This window comes from Hypanus sabinus, chromosome 6 (genome assembly GCF_030144855.1).
Source record: "Hypanus sabinus isolate sHypSab1 chromosome 6, sHypSab1.hap1, whole genome shotgun sequence".
Classification (NCBI taxonomy): domain Eukaryota; kingdom Metazoa; phylum Chordata; class Chondrichthyes; order Myliobatiformes; family Dasyatidae; genus Hypanus; species Hypanus sabinus.
The window spans coordinates 177,576,058-177,594,277 of NC_082711.1; the positions used below are offsets into that span (position 1 = coordinate 177,576,058).

Below are 18,220 nucleotides of genomic sequence, written 5' to 3' on the forward strand. Positions count from 1 at the left end.
ATACAAATGATGCATTTCACTCTATGTTTGGTTGTACATGTGATAAATCTAATCCTGTTTGTGGAAGTATCTTCCCAAAACCAAACACTGTCACATTACCAAGAATTACATAAATAAAGAGCCAACTAGCCTACCAGCTTAAATATTTTGGTTACCTTTATCTACACTGCATATCTTGTAAATCAGAGCACAGGGTTAATGACGGGATTCTTAGCAACGTGGAGGAACAGAGGGATCTTATGAGGTTCACATCCATAGAGCCCTCAAAATTGCCATTGATAGGGTTGTTAAGAAGGCATTTGGTGTGTTGGCCTTCACTGGACAGGAGACTGAGTTCAAAAGCCACGAGATAATGTTGCAGCCCTATAAAACTCTGGTTAGACCACACTTGGAATATTGTGTTCAGTTCTGGTTGTATAGGGAAGTTGTGGAAGTTTTAAAGAGGGTACGAAGTAGATTTACCAGGATGTTGCTTAGACTGGAGGACATGTCTTAAGAGGATAGATTGAGCAAGCTAGGACTTTTCTCTTTGGAGCGAAGCAGGACGAAAAGTGACTTGATAGGGTGTACAAGATGATCAAGCAGATAACCTTTTTCCCAGGGCAGAACTGGCTGATACAAGGGAGCATAATTGCAATACATAATACAGGGGTGATTGGAAGAAAGTATGGGGGAGGGGAGGATGTCAGAGGTAGGTCCTTTACACAGAGAGTGGAGGGTACATGGAACGCCCCGCCAGGAGTGGCAGTAGAGGCAGATACGAGCATTTAATACGTTCTTAGATGGATACATAGGTGATAGAAAACTCAAGAACCAATCTAATCCTTGGTGGTGTGTCACCAGCTAATGAATTAACATTGACCAAAGCTATGTAGAAGGGAAGGGTTAGATTGATCTTAGAATAGGTTAAAAGGCCAGCACAGCATTGTGGGCTGAATGACCTGCACTGTGTTGTAATGTTATTTGACACATATTTGATAATGATACACCTGATTTTTATTTAAAAAAAGACATCAGTTATTTACACTTCCCATAATATTCAAGGAAGCAAGCAAGTAAGTCATGTCAACGTAGCATTTCTCCCATTCCAATACCTTATTGAGCACTTTCCTATTGGTTTTGTATTTTAGTAAAGCAGCTAGCAATACTAGAGAAATTTATATAGAATATTTATTTAGAGATACAGCATGGTAACAGACCCTTCCAGCCAACAAGACTGAAGCCCCCAATTACACCAATTACCTCACCCGCAGCACGTCCCTGGAATGTAGGAGGAAACCAGGGTTCCCGGAGGACACTCGCTCAGATGCAGGGGGCAAATGTACAAACTCTCCAATTATGTTTGTAAAAATTATATTAGCAAAGTTTTGCAGAGAAAATCTAGAACCAATCTAGTCCTTGGTGCCATGTCACCATCTGATGAATTAACACTGACCCAAGTGATGGGAAAAAGTAAAAGGAATTAAAGTACAAAAAACATTTCCTAAACCAAAATAAATGGGGAGCTGGTAGCAGGTAAATGATCATCTGGACTGGGCGAAAGATAACATTTCACTCCATTAAACATTGATTTACACAGCTTCTCTCATATCTTGGGGAGGAGGAAAAGGGGAATTGAGAGAGTGAGACAGAGAGAGTCCTTGCCCGTCTCACCTCTGTGTCTGTGAGACGCACCACCACGCCCACGCCCATCCACCAATGACATACTGCTTTTGATCCGATCCACAACAGCCACCTAGGACAGAAGAGAGGAGAATTTTGTCATAAAGTTGAATCAATTTCAAAAGGAACCTTAAGTTACTGTGAGCCCACCACAAAAGAAGGCATTACAGCCGGGTTATTGAAGTTTGGAGTTCGATTCCAGCATCCTCTGTAAAATAGTTTGTATGTTCCTTCCCGTGTGAGCATGGTTTTCCTCTGGTTCCCTCCCACAGTTCAAAGATGTACAGGCTAGTGGTTAATTGGTTATTGGAAATTGTCCTGTAATTAGATTAGGTTTAATATAGCAAGGTTGCTGGGGGGTGTGGCTCAATGGGCCAGAAGGGCTTGTTCCTTGCTCAATCTCATGGGTCAGGCACACAAAAACAATTACGAAAAAGGCAGCGCTTTTACTTCCTTAGGAATCTGCGGAAATTCAGCAAGGATCTAAAACTGTGACAAACTTCTAAAGATGTGTTTAGATGCGTCTTGACTGACTGCATCATAGCCTGGTACAGAAACACTAATGCCCTTGAAAGGAAGTACCTACAAATAGTGGATATGGCCCAGTCCATTATAGGTAAAGCCCTCCCCTCCACTGAGCACACCTACATGAAATGTTGTTGCAGGAAAGCTGCATCCTTCATTAGGGACCAACCACCACCCAAGCCATGCTCTCTTCTCACAGCTGCCATCAGGAAAAAAAAAAGTACAGGAGCCTCAGGATCTACACCACTGGGTTCAGAAACAGTTAGTACCTCGCAACCATCAGGCTCTTGAGCCAGAGGGGATGATTTCACTTGTCCCATCACTGAACTGTTCCCACAAACAATAGACTCACTTTCAATGACTCTTCATCTCATGTTCTTGATATTTGTTGCTTATTTGCTTATTATTTTTCTTTTTGCAGTTTCTGCACTCTGGCTGAACCCAAGTTGGTGTGATCTTTCATTGATTCTAGTATGCTTATTATCTTATAGATTTATTAACTATGTCCACAAGAAAATGAATTTCAGGGTTGTATATGGTGACATATGTACTTTGATAATAAATTAATTTTGAAAATAATTAAAACAGCCACAAAGGAACAGTGGCTCAGGTTCTTATGCCATCGTTCTTCTCATTCCAAAATCTTTATGCAAACTATATGCAAGAACTGCAAGACAGCGTTGCTTCCTTTGCCTTCATAGTGTCAACTATTCTACACATTCTAGTGTATCAAGTAAATACATTAGTGGTGTCAGAAACCCGAGATTTTGCAAGTGCTGCAAATCGAGAGCAACACACACAAAATGCTGGAGGAAATCAGCAGGTCAGGCAGCATCTAGGAAGAGGAATAAATAGTAAACATTCAGACTGAAACCCTTCATCAGAATTCTATTTGTAGTGTCATCAAATTTGTAAGTTCCAAGTCAAAACCCAACCATGCAACTTGTGTGTCCTCTGAAGAATTCACCCATAAGACATGGGAGCAGAATTAGGCCACTTCATTTCCTCTAGCTCAACGCAGGGTCATCTACCAGAGATCTCAGCCTTGGAATCACATGTTCGTTGCCATTTTTGTTATTATTTGCGTTTCTTGGTTCTTATTTGTTCAGAGAGTAGATAGATTAAGTTTTGTTCTAATTTTTTGCTTTTAGTGGGTTCACCATCCTGAAAGTTTATTATTTCAGAGGACCTGTCCTGGGGCTAGCATGCAAGTGTATTTATGAAGAAACCCAGGCAGTACCTCTACTTCCTTAGGAATTTGCAAAGATTCTGCATGACATCTAAAACTCTAACAAACTTCTATAGATGAGTGGTGCAGAGCATACTGACTGGTTGCATCATAGCCTAGTAGCGAAATACCAATGCACTTGAACAGAAAATCCTACAAGCAGTGGATACGGCCCAACTCATCACAGGTAAAGCCCTCCCCAACGGAGCATGGTCACAGGAAAGGAACATCCATCATCAGGGAGCCCCACCACCCAGGTCATGCTCTCTTCTTGCTGCTGCCATTAGGAAGGTGGTACAAGTGCCTCAGGACTCACTCCACCAGGTTCAGGAAGTGATTACCCCTCAGCCACCAGGCTCTTAAGCCAAAGCGGATAACTTCACTCACCCATCATTCAAATATTCCCACAACCTGTGGACTCACGTTCGAGGGCTCCATTTCATGTTGTTGATATTTATTGCTTGCTTGTTTGCTTGTCCATCTATTTACTCATTTATTATCTATTTATTTATTTCTTTTTGTATTTGCACATTTTATTGTCCTTTGCACACTGCTTGAATGACAGACAGACATACTTTATTGATCCCAAGGGAAATTGGGTTTTGTTACTGTCGCACCAACCAAGAATAGTGTAGAAATATAGCAATATAAAACCATAAATAATTAAATAATAATAAGTGAATTATTCCAAGTGGAAACAAGTCCAGGACCAGCCTACTGGCTCAGGGTGTCTGACACTCTGAGGGAGGAGTTGTAAAGTTTGATGGCCACCGGCAGGAATGACTTCCTATGACGCTCAGTGTTACACCTCGGTGGAATGAGTCTCTGTCCGAATGTACTCCTGTGCCTAACCAGTATATTATGGAGTGGATGGGAGACGTTGTCCAAGATGGCATGCAACTTGGACAGTATCCTCTTTTCAGACACCACCGTCAGAGAGTCCAGTTCCACCCCCACAACATCACTGGCCTTACGAATGAGTTCTTTGTTTCTGTTGGTGTCTGCCACCCTCAGCCTGCTGCCCCAGCACACAACAGCAAACATGATAGCACTGACCACCACAGACTCGTAGAACATCCTCAGCATCATCCAGCAGATGCTAAAGGACCAGTTGCCCAGTTGGTGCGGTCTTTCATCAATTCTATAATGGTCATTATTTTATTATTGATTTATTAAGTATGCCCGCAAGAAAATTAATCTCAGAGTTGTATTTACTTTGAATTTTCAAGGTTTTATTCAAGTTCCCTTCAAAAGGCCTGTTTGTTGTGTCACATAAATGAGCAAAATTCAGAGTCAGACCAATGTTCCTCAACCTCCTGTCAGGCATGTTGTTCAACAGTGAATTCTTAAGCAACTAGTCCAACTCCACCTTGCAAAACCTTTCAGTCCTGGTATTTTACCCCTGTGGGGTCTTATTACTACATAATTTCAAATTCTGGTAATTTCCCCCCTCCTCCTCCCCTTCCCTCTTCTTCCATTCCCCTCTCTGGCTCTCTCCTCCTACTTCTTCTCGTCTCCTCACCTGCCTATCACCTCCCCCTGATGCCCCTCCTCCTTCCCTTTCTTCCGTGGTCTATTCTCCTCTCCTATGAGATTCCTCCTTCAGCATTTACCATTTCTATCTATCATTTCCCAGCTTCTTATTTCATCGCCCCACTCCCATCCACATAGCTTCACCTACCACCTTCCAGCTTGTACTCCTTTCACTCCTCCCACCTTATTCTGGCTTCTTTCCCCTTCCCTTTCCAGTCCTCGTGAAGGGTCAGCCCAAAATGTCGACCGTTTATTCATTTCCGTAGACGCTGGCTGACCTGTTGAGTTCCTCCAGCATTTTATTCTACACAGTAGCTTAACAGTGAGATGGACTCAACACTTCAGATCAATTGATTACAATTCAGGAAAGGAGAAGAGAAACAGACACAAAATGCTGGAGGAACTCAGCAGGTCAGGCAGCATCTATGGAGAAGAACAAGGAGGTGATGTTTCAGGTGGGATCCTTCATCAGGACTGGAGAGGGAGGGGAAGAAGCCAGAATAAGGAATGGGAGGAGGGGACAGAGTACAAACTGGCAGTTGATGAGTGAAGACAGGTGAGGGGGAAGGTGGGTGGTTAAAGGGGGGGGGGGGCGGGGAATGAAGCAAGAAGCTGGGAGATGATATGAGGAAGAGCCAATGGAGGAGGAATCTGAAAGGAGAGGTCAGTGGACCATAGAAGAAAGGGAAGGAGGAGGGGAACCTGAGTGAGGTGGAGGGCAGGAAAACCGGAGAAGAGATGGTGTAAGATGAGAACAAGAATAGGGAATGGAAAAGGAGGATAAATCATCAGGAAGTTGGAGAAGTCAATGTTCATGCCATCAGGTTCAGGTTCAGAATCGAGCTTAATGTCATTTGCATATGTTGTAAGATTTGTTGTTTTGCAGCAGCAAAATACATCATGCTTTGCAATACATGATAATGAAAGAAAAATTAAATTTCAAATCAATTAAGTAGTGCAAAAACAAAGCAAGAAAAATGAAAAAATAGCAAGGTAGAGCTCATGGGCTCATCGTCCATTCAGAAATCTGATGGTGGAGCAGAAGAAGCTGTTTCTAAAACATTGAGTGGGTGTCTTCAGCTTCCAGGAGCTCCTCCTTGATAGTAGTAATGAGAAGAGAGCATGTCCAGGGTGATGGGGTTCCATCATGATAGATGCTGCCTTTTTGAGGCATACCCTTCCGAAAATCCGAAGATGTTCTGGATACTGGAGAAGCTAGTGCCCACGATGGAGCTGACTAAGTCAGCAATTTTTTGTGATCCTGTGCCGTGGTCCCCTCTATACTGGCTGGAGGTTACTGGAGGCTACCTAAATGAGGTGTTGCACTTCCAAGGAGCAATAAACTGGGTTATAGGGATGGCAAAGCGTGGAAGGTTGCAAATATAAAAGAAAATCTATGCATCGTCAGACTGGAGTTGAAATTAAATATTTTAGTGAAGCTTGTATGGCTTCACACACAGGCTTGAATGAAGTTAAACATGTCAGGGTTGCCATCTATCTAGGATACAATCATGAATAGAGAAAATGGATTATAGAAAGGGAAAGCTTTGGCCTTAGTATTATGTAACTGGAGGAAATTTCTCATTCTGGACTGGACTTGGACAGTCAAATATATCACACAGTGAAGAAATTGAGACAGACAAGGTAGTGAGTGGTGTTAGCAACACACACACAGAAATTCAATATGTATAGATGCATTCTGATATGCCGTTAGCCCCAGTCTCACTTACCATCTGACCTATAGGCAACCAGCTTGTGAAAGGGAAAAGGGCAAGGTTTTCTCCTGCAAGACCAAGGGATTAAGTTTCATATAAGAACCCATTTTAAAAGTTTCTAATGAAAATATATGCAAGCTGATTGGTTGAAAATGATGAACTACCTTATTGTAACCTTCACTGTAAATATTTTTACTGTAATTACAAAATGAATATTTGATATTCCATTTCGTATCTCTGACTGGAGAATAAATTGCTCTGAAATCCAGGGAATACAGTGAAGTTGCTCATTTAGACTCTGTGTAGATGACTAATCTTGAACTGATTTAGATCCACTTCAGTTCCAAGTCAAGAGTTCGAGGTGATCAATGAGGTTTTAAATAAGCGAAGATGAATAGGAACCCAGACCTGAACTCCATAAGCAGCTGTACTAAATGTGCCAGAATACCTCTTCAACAATGCTAATATACTTTCTAGACCAATGGAGAAAGCCCCTGATAGCGTAGGCTCCCAAAGCAAATCCCTGCACCCTTTAAGTACTTGTTAATAAACCCAATATGAACTCGATCACATCTAAAGTGTTGGTAGTTTTTTGTGATGAGCCAATGGAATGCTTCCATTGTGTGGGATACATTAGGTGGGCTAATATTTGTGACCAGATAAAAAAGACTGAAGAACATTAACTTGGAAAAAATTGGCAGTTAAAGCCAGTTAGCTTCTTGGTGGAACAATGCCCAGTTGTTCTCCAACTCTAGGTAATTGACACCTGCAAGCTACTGCACAAAAACAGATACAAGACTCAAAACAGAAAAGTGTATGCTCAGACTTGTACCATGCATTCTTAAATCCATACATTATTTTTTGTTGCCATGGGATTCGGTATGCACAGGAAGCTCATCTCAATACAACTGTCGATTCATATTGTACATCAGTATTTTAGACAATGGAAATGGATGTACAGGTTTGCTGTCAGAAAAAAATGTTGCATGGAAGGTGGAGGCTTTGAGGTGACTTAGAAGTTTAGTGAGTGGGCAAGTATATGGTAAAAGATGGCAAAGTGTGGTTAGGTTCAGATGCTAATTTAATTATCACAAATACAGCATAGAGCATCATTTACACTAACAACCAACACCCCAAGGATTTCTGGGAAAATAAATTTGCACACAGAATGCTTCCACTAATTTAGATTTGTCACATGTATATTGAAATAGGTTGCTTGCATTAACAACCAACATACCAAAGGATGTGCTGGGGGCAATATCGCCATACATTCCAGTGCCAACATAGCACGTCCACCATAACAAAACAGAACATGACAAGTAACAAAGCAATTGCAGCAAAACAAGCCCCTTTCATCCCTCTTACCCATCCACCTGCATGGACTGTCCTCTAACCTCAGGACAAGCTGCCATCAGCCTCCAGCAGACTCATGGATTCACAGATATCACAGGGCCGGAAGATTAGAGAGGTAGAGAATTATTTATATAATGATAGAGAAACTTAGCTCAGAATTAAAAAGACAAATGGTACATTATCCTTCAATGCAAGAAAACCCTACCAAAATTCTATAGGGCCCTGGAAAACTATACCACTAGTCTCCTTCCCCACGATATACTTCTTCCAGAGGAAATATAACAGAGGTTCAGCAAACTGACAGGACTGTTGTACAAGGAGGAAATGGGATCATTAGATTGTACTATAGAGGATATACATCGAACTAGACAAGATTCTGACAGCTGTCCAAATGAATGAATTCAGAAAGGACATTTCTTCTGCTACGTGTTGGGGGCGATGGTAGCTTCAAGAACAAGAGGTTCCAATCTCAGGGAACAGGATAAGAACTTAAGATTGAGATGAGCAGAAACTTCTCCACACAGAGGGTGAAGAACTGAGGGTATACAGAACTGCCAAGGCCAGGCTGGGGAATATATCTGAGATGATAGGTACAATAGGAGCACAAGAATGTGGTCCTGAGTTTGATGATTAGCCATCATCATACTAATTGATAGAACAGCCTCCTCCTGCTACTTTATACGCTTCTATAGTCTTAACGATTTAGCAATGGGGTGGCATGGTACAGTAGAGGTCAGCGCGCTGCTTTACAGCACCAGCAACATGGGTTCAATTCCCACTGCTGCCTGTAAGGAATTTGTACGTTTTCCCGTGACCACATGGGTTTCTCCCAGGTGCTCCAGTTTCCTCCCACATTCCAGAGACACACAGGTTAGTAAGTTAATTGGCCGCACAGGTGTAATTGAGCAGCACGGGCTCATTGATCCAGAAGGCCCTATTACCATGTTGTATCTCTAGATTTAAAATCTAAAACAATGATGCATGGATTAAAGCAGCAAAGAAAAGTTATCCAGAAATTTACCAACACTAGAATTTTGAGTCTACATTTAATAAGTGCACCAAAGCAAAAAAATAAAAAGGTTTAAAAGAAATACAGCAAAGGTAAGCCGTCTTTTCCCAATAGTGACTTCACCATTTCTTTCATGCAGAGTAATCCCTCACTTTGCTATTAAGCACAATGGAAACCATCAATAGCAAGTGGACAAGAGAAGCCAATGTGAGAACTCCCCAGGTCAAACATCATCTGTAGTACCACCTCCAGGATTTAAAATGTGAAAAATTACACAAAAGTGGTTAAAGACTTTGGCTGGCAACTGTGGCGGCCTCTTCTTCCTCCCACATCTGAGGAGATACATTAGAATTAACTTGCCAATTATCTCCTCCTCATGTAACACCTCCCTCAAACTGAATCCATCAATGTGAATTTGCAGCACTCAGCCAACCACATACTTGACGTTCCCCAACACTGATTATTACTATTTTGTTGTCATAGGCACCGAGGTAGAGTGAAAAGTCTCTGCATTCCATCCTTACGGATCTCATCACACTAAGAGATTACTAGGGAAGAGCAATTTTAGAAAGCAGAGTGGTGTTCTGTTATGGAGAAAATAAGCCACAGGCTGACAACGGGGTGCAAGCCACAATGAAGCAGATTGTCAAGTTAAGAAAGTATGGGGGGGGGGGGGAGGGAGGGTGCCAGGGGTACATTCTTTACACGGAGATGATGGGTATGTGGAACACTCTGCCAGGGATGGAGGCATATTTGAGGAGCATTTAATAAACTCTTAGATAAACACATAAATGACCAAAAAATGGAGGGCTATGTTGGAGGGAAGGGTTAGATTGATCTCACGTTAAAGGGTCAGCACAACCTTGTGGGCCCAAGGGCCTAAACTGTATTATAATGTTCTAAGAACACATCATGTTCAATACTCTTATAATAGTAAGATAGAAACTGTCCCCGAACCTGGTGGTATGTGGTTCCAAGATCTTTGTTCCTTTAAAGATTAGCTTTATTTGTTACATGTACACTGAAACAGTGAAATGCATCATTTGCATCAATGAGCAACACAGTCAGAGGATGTGCTGGGGACATGTACTGCCATGTTTCCGGTACCAGCACAGAGAGCCCAAAACTTAATAACACTAATCCTACATCTTTTGTTTTGACTGTGGAAGGGAACTGGAGGATCTGCAGAATGGTCAGGGGAGAATGTACAAACTCCTTACAAACAGCACCAGGAACTGAATCCTGATCTCTGATAAAGCATTGTGCTAACTGCTACACTACCATGGGTGGGCAGTGGGGGGGGGGGGGGGGGAGTAGGGGTAGGAGAAGAGGAGAGAGAATATCTACACGAATTCTTTCACCATCAGTGTCTTCTACAAGCTGCATCTCTCAAATAAATTCAATGCTTTCGGCTTTGATTTTTTTAATATTCGATTAGTATCTTGGGCTTCAGTGGTTAAAATCTAGTATCAGAGGTATGGGAAAGTAGTTAGTGGCTGTGCTTTTGTGGTGTACTAGAATCGGTGTGAATGTTAAAACTGAGAACTTGGTTATGAGTTTCAACCCACAACACCTACCTTCTGCCAAGACTTTTCATTAGACAGAATCACTAATTTTAGCAAAGAACTAAATTCGAAATTCAGTTCCAACTTCTTGCCAAAACAGGCTTGATATCTCAGTGGCACAAATGGAATTTTCCACTAAATACAATATTTAACGCAACTGCCTCAAAATCTTAGTGTTGAACTTTGCACTCCGACCAATTTAAAAAGCAGCCACAAAAAGGCAATTTCTCTGGAGCAAAGTGCCAGGCCAGCCCAAAGCACATTAGAATGACAGGATGGAAATGGCAGCACAATTCACAACTAGATCCTGACATGCGAGCCAGGAGCTTGGTTTTTGATTTTGAAGTAAATCTTGTTTGAAGCAATGAAGCATTTTTAAAAAATACATGGTATGTTGTCTTTTTTAAATCATGCAGAACATTCTATTCTACGAACTCTGTTTACAGAGACAAAAAAAATAAACCAAGCTAGGATTAAGTAAGGAAGAAAGCCTCTGACTCCCTTGTCGAGCCCCTTTCCAGCAGTCACAAGCTGAATCTGTGCCAATGCTCAAGCATCATGTGATGTTTTTATCTTCCAATATTCTTCAATCATTTAAACAAACCACTCTGCTGCTAATGTCTGGATTGCAACCACAGGTCCTTTATCCTACTCTTGCAAAAGATTCCACTTGAATTGATTACTGTATTGGACAGCTGGTTGGGATTTACACAGCTCTGAAATTTCTCATAGGCAACCCCCATTTTATATATGTAATATATATTATATATAGATTGTATATTATGCAATATACTAGATATAGAGTGGATTGTGGTTAATTAGTCCATCAGTTAATCAGGCCTCATTCGTTTGTTATGTCCCATATCATATGACATGAGAAATCATGGTCTATCCATGACCATGATTGCTCTTGGCAAATTTTTCTACAGAAGTGGCTTGTCACTGCCTTCTTCTGGACAATGTCTTTACAAAGTGGGTGACCCCAGCCTTTATCAACACTCTTCAGATGTGATGTGCACCAGCTGCTCATACGACCATCTCCCATGGAGACAGCTATATGAACAGGACCTGCTCCCATGGCTTCACACGACTCTGATCAGGGGACTGAGCAGGTGTTACATCCTGTCTAAAGATGACCTGCAGGCACCTTACATCTCCTTTGGCAAAGATGCACCTCCACCCCACCAGCTTTTTGTTGGGGAAGTCATTTACTAGAACAACTCTTAAAGAACAAAAACTAATCAAGAAAATATGAGGGGTTCCCTTCGCTTATCTGCAACACTATGCCGCTTAATTGAAACAGGAAACTTTTGCCGGACAGTTTCTGACTAGTGTCAGTTGTGTGGCTGTTACAGACTATACCATGCTTAGAGCGAACAGTTTTTAATTAGTGTCAGTTGCACATATTTGTGTTCTACTAATAATTATTTTTGTCACTGATAGCTGGCGAGAAATAAGCAGTAAGACAATTCAGAACTGTTTTGCCCACTGTGGTTTCAAGCATTCAGGCTTGGGGATGCCAGAAATGGCCAGGAGTGAAAATTAAATTACTTCATTACTTCAACAAGTTAGGAATTACTGAAGAATTTGAAGGCATTGTCAACCATCTTGAATGTTACAATGAAAATGAAGATTTGGAAGATTCAATTTTGTTCATCTACAGTCAAATAGAAGAGCACAACAGTGTATTGGTTGCCCATCAAATCCAACAATGGGAGAGTTTTTAAAGTGGAAAAGCCATTGCACCAGGACAGTTCCACCCTCTCAACCTCAGAAGTCCAGGTCCAGTGAAATAAGTAGTCATCACAAAGTGGGGTCTTCCTTCATTGCAGCAGATAACCCGTGACTACTTACATGTCTTTGATTCTCCACAAAGCATTGTAGAACCACCTTCCTGGCCACTGGATCTCATACGCCCAGTTTTCTGGAGTTGACTTCACATGCTAGGACAAGCATGTCCCAATTTCACTGGGGTATGAGACCCGCTGACTACCCTCAATTTGGTTTAGCCCACCTGTCGAAGCAGAGGACCAGGGTGTAGCCGCTGTTGCATGTAAACAGCTACTGGTAGCCACAGGTGAGAGCTGAGTGTCCAGTGGGGACCAAAGGGAAGTGAGCAGTCCCAGTATGGACACTAGTATAATACACAGTTTTATAGTACTGTGGTCTGTATTTAATTTAAATACATAATTTGTGACTAATTAAATATTGGTTCGTCTTTTTTTCTCCCCCCCCCCCCCAAAATACCTTCCAACTAATTGAGGCAACTGCTTAATTGGGCCAAAACGTACGGGTCCCAGTTTGTCACAATTAGCCGGAATCCACAGTGCATGTTTTAATATTTCCATATATTTTCATACATTTATTATAATTTATGGTAAACATTATGATTTGCACTGCAGTGCTGCCACAAAACAGCTAATTCCATGACATACAGTTCTGTGCAAGTCTGAGGCAAAAAAAGAAAGGAAATTATAGGTAGGCCTGTTAGCCTAACCTCAGTGGCTGGGAAGGATGAAGTTTCTGGTACTTGGAGACCAATGATAAAATAAATCAAAGTCAATCTGGTTTCTGTAAAGGAAAATCTTGCCTGACAAATCTGTTGAGTTCTTCGAAAAAGTAACCAGCAGGGTGGACAAAGGAGAGGCATGGGTTGTCATTTACTTGGATTTTCAGAAGGCATTTGATAAGGTGTCTCACATGAGGGTGCTTAACAAGATAAAATCCTATGGTGTTACAAGGGGGATACTAGCATGGATAGCAGAATGGCTGACAGGCAGGAGATAGCAACAGGGAAGAAAGGGCCTTTATCTGGTTGGCTACCAGTCACCAGTGACGTTCCTCGGGGTTAGTATTGGGACCACTATTTTTCACATTGTTTGTCAATGTTAATGGAATTGATGGCTTTGTGGTAAAATTTGCAAATGATACAAGATAGATGGAGGGGTAGGTAGTGCTGAGGAAGCAATGTGATTGTAGCAGGACTTAGACAAATTGGAAGAATGATGAAAGAAGTGGCAGATGGAATACAGTGTTGGGAAATGCATGATAATGCAGACAAAAATGCAGACTTACCTAAATAAGGAAAAAATTCAAACATCAGAAGTGCAGAGGGACTTAGCAGTCCTCATGCAAGACTCCCAGAAGGTTAATTTACAGGTTGAGTCTGTGGTAAAGCAGGCAAATATAATGCTGGCATTTCAAGAGGAATAGGATACAAAAGGAAGGAGATAATGCTGAGCCTTTATAAGACAGTAATCAGGCTGTGTTTGGAGTATTGTCAACAGCTCTGGGCCCCATATCTCAGGAAGGATGTGTTGTCATTGGAGAGAGTTCAGGGGTGGTTCACAAGGATGATTCCAGGAATGAAGGGGTTAACATATGAGGAGCGTTTGGCAGCTTTGGGCCTGTAATCACCGGAATTTTTAGAACATGGCAGGAGTGGGGGGGGGGGGGGGGTGGAGAGAAATCTCACTGAAACTTACTAAGTGTTGAAATGACTAGAAATGACCCATGCCACCTTCCTGTCCTGGCCCTCCCTCCTCTGCCCGCTGCCTCACACCCCCGTCGCAGCACTCCACCCTCGCCATCCCCAACACCCTCTGCTCCTGGCAGATTTACAAACTCTCTCTCCCACCTCATGTTGACAAACAGAGTACAGTGCAGAAGTCTTAGGCAACCTAACTATAGACAGAGACAGACAGACATTCAGACAGGTTCAGGGAGAAGGCAGGAGAATGGGATTGAAATGGATAATAAAGCAGCCATGATGGAATAGTGGAGCAGATTTGATGTATTGAATTACCTGATTCTGCTATGTCTTATACACTTTCAGCCAAATGATATGACTATTACATTCTCCAACTTCAGGTAATGACAATCCCCAGTGCTCTCCTCCCATACACACTCAGGTCCACCTTAGCTTTTTCATCCTTTAGAACCCTCCCCACCTTTTGCCATCTGCCCATCATCCTACCGCATCTCTCTCTAGTTCCATCTGGTCTGACAGTCGGTTGGAGGAAATTGGCCGCATTCCCTTTAAACTCACCAAGGCTCTGTCCCCTTCAAATTTACAAACTTCACCACAAAAAATGTATTAGAGCCACAGAACCATAGAACATTACAGCACAGTACAGGCCCTTCAGCCCTCCATGCTGTGTTGACCCATATAATCCTTAAAAAAAAGAGTACTAAAGTATTGTAGTACAAGTACTGTATTACTCTGATATTTACAGACCAGGCCAGGATCACCAGACTCAAAAAAAAACCCAAGCCATCAGGCTGATCAACCCCTCTTGCCACTAACCCAACTCACCACCACCACATGTATATCACCTACTGTCACTTACGTAATGTAATATAATTATTATTTTTTTTAAATATATATATATATAGGTGTCCCTGCTTTACGTCACTTCGCTTTTACAAAAGACCTACATTAGTAACCTGTTTTCCCATTACAAAGAGGATTTTCGCTCCCCCCCCAATATAAATTAATGGTTCTTTGCTTTACACCATTTCAGCTCAAGAAGGGGTTTCATGGGAAAGCTCTATCTTTGTGGGGGGGGGGGGGGGAAGAGACACCTGTACATATATATCAGTAACTTGTACATCATGTTTGACATGTTTGAAAGGATTGCTTTTATATTTACTGTGTTTTTAACAAAATAAACTTTATTCATAAAAAACTATTAAAAAACCTTTTCTTTCTTTACATTCCAAGTCAATGCTTTTAGTACTGTTCGATTACATTCCTACACATCAATAGCATTGCTACTGCATGCTGCCCTCTGGGTGGTATTCTTTTTTTGGGGGGTTTTATTATGTTATTCATGCTTATTGTGTTTTATTCATTCTGCATCAGATCCAGAATAACAATTATTTCATAATCCTTTGCATTGTGTATTGAAGTATGACAATAAATTATCATGAAACTTGAATTTTAAAGTGAATTAAAAGTCTGCTGGGATGTAAATTACAACAATGTCCAGTAATATGAAGCCTCTGCTAATCCAAAGCCAGCAGTGTGCCCTATTAATGAAGTGCATGAATATTGTGAAATCTGCAAAGACAGTGGGTGAAGCAAAAACCTCTGGAACCTCCTGCACTCAACAGCAAGCCCCACCGCCCAAAGCTAATAGATTACAGAAGGCCACTTACAATTATTATCAGCAGCATACACCACATCCATACATTTTGAATTCAACACAGTTCAACTACCTGATAAAATGATATTCAGCTCTGGCTGGGGAACAGGGAGCACAGCTCATGAAATAGCCTTCCCTCTGATGAAGGTTTGAAGTTTAGTTCAAGGTGAAACAGAACACTTGTTTATGGAGGAAAAATGTTCAGTTCAGTCACGTTTCACTGGATTGGTTATCTATGACCACACAACTCCAGTAAACAGAGATTTATATGTATTATTATGCAGATTTGACTGACAAATATGACTGTTGGATTACAAAAGATCTCAAAAGTCAGGTTTATTGTTTTATGCACAAATACACGTATATACAGGTGCACTGAAAGATTTGCTTGCAGCAGCATCACAGGTATTTAGCATCAGATAAGCAGCATTCACAAGAAAAACAAATTAAAGACAACTTTTCTTTCTTTTCTTTTTCAATCTTTTTATTGAGTTTCATATAAATATAAAAAAAAATAACAAAATAATGAATAGGTTATGAATACAATAGACTTAAGATTACATTAATAATAGGATAATAATATCCTATTAAACATCAACAACAAAAAAGTACATTAATCAATCAAGTCTATATAATTATATATGAAAAAAAACAAAACTAATCATCAAAAGAAAAAGAAAAAAAAATTAAAAATGTGTGAAAGAAAATATATATATGAAACAAGCACTAAACTAAAACTAACATGGGCAATAATAACAGTTTATAAGTATATGATAGTGTCAAAGAACTCTGGAACTCCATACCTGAACAAGAATAAACAAAGAGAAGGTCTGGGAAAGGCCAAATTAATTCACATGAAAATGTCGGATGAACGGTCCCCAAGTTTCTTCAAATTTAATTGACGAGTCAAAAATTGTGCTCCTAAGACAACTTTTATTACAAAGTAGGTAGGTAGGCCTCCGTTAGTTTCGATAGACCATGGATTTGCACCTTGGAAAGTTTCCAGGGCGCAAGCCTGGGTAAGGTTTTTTTTTTGGAAGACCGGCAGTTGCCCAAGCTGCAAGTCTCCCCTCCCCACGCCACCGATGTTGTCAAAGGGAAGGGGCATTAGTATCAGAAAGTACGATTGGAACAAAGAAAAAGTTCATTTAGTGTGAAGTGATCATAATGTTGCTACACTAGTGATTAGGGCTTTGCCAGTTGGTCCAAGAACCAAATGGTTGAAGGGAAGTTCTTGAACCTGGTTGTACAGGATTTTACCTTGGGCTGGTGAGGAGATGATTAAAGACGTTTGATTTTGCCTTCTTGAGGCAGTGCCTCGTGTAGATACCACCAATGGTAGGAAAGGATGTGCCCGTGATGTATTGGACAGGGTCCACTTCTCTCTGAGGCAACTTGCATTCAAACTGATGTACCAAGTCACAATGCAACTAGTCAAGGTACTTTTCACAGTACATCAGTAGATATTGGTCAGGGTGCTTGGAGCCAAATCTCCTTAACACCTCAAGATTAAAGTTCACCTCCCAAGCACGCTGGCATGCTTTCCTTATGATTATATTGATGGCAGGTCAGAGAAACAGACCATGCCATCCACAAATCCAGCCCAGCCTTTAAACTGCATTTGGGCCTACTCAATCATTGAGCACATCTACACAAAACACTGTCGCAGGAAAGCAACATCCATCAGCAGGGGCACCTACTCTTCTCACTGCTGCCATCAGGAAGGTGGTACAGGAGCCTCAGGAGTCACTGCCAGATTCAGAAACAGTTATTACCCTTCAACCATCAGGCTCTTGAACCAAAGGGGACAACTTCACTTGCCCCATCACTGAAATGTTCCCATAACCTATGGACTCACTTTCGAGGACTCTTCATTTCATGTTCTCAATATTTATTGCTTTATTATTATTTCTTCTTCTGTATTTACAGTTAGTTGTCTTCTGCACTCTGGATGAACGCCCTAGTTGGGCAGTCTTTCATTGATTCTGTTATGGTTATCATTCTACAGATTTATTGAGTATGCCCCCGAGAAAATGAATCTCAGGGTTGTATATATGGTGACATACATGTACTTTGATAACAAATTTACTTCAAACTTTGAACACCAATTTTTCCTCAGCTAAAGCTATCAGCATGGCCCTCTTCCTCATTTGCCTAACTCACCTTTTTAAATATATCGATATTATCTTCTTCAACTATTCACAGTGAATTCTGTTACCATTCCCTGGATAAGAAATCAGCTTAATCATTAAGAATTGTTTTAAAACTCTGACTTATGGGTCAGATCAGAATTAATTCTATTTCCTCAGCACCTTTAACACAACTAAATATTACTAGGTGCAGAAGCAAAAGTCGACAACAAGCTACTTTGAAATACTGTGAAAAGTGACCAAACACTTGAACAGAGAGGATAGTATCAGGAGACAACTCCAAAGCTTGTGGTAAACTGAGCGTACAACCACAATGACAGAGCTGGGGGAAAC

At 41.2% G+C, this 18,220-nt stretch overlaps 1 protein-coding gene across 3 annotated transcripts in view; it reads right to left on the reverse strand.

Moving 5' to 3' along the window:
- LOC132396144 (flotillin-2-like) overlaps nt 1-18,220 on the reverse strand; it is a 134,948-nt gene that overhangs the window by 80,021 nt on the left and 36,707 nt on the right. For all 3 annotated transcript variants that reach the window (XM_059973662.1, XM_059973663.1, XM_059973666.1), the window contains exon 2: nt 1,654-1,735. In XM_059973662.1, coding sequence (XP_059829645.1) covers nt 1,654-1,735 — 82 coding nt within the window. The remainder of the gene's footprint in view (nt 1-1,653; nt 1,736-18,220) is intronic.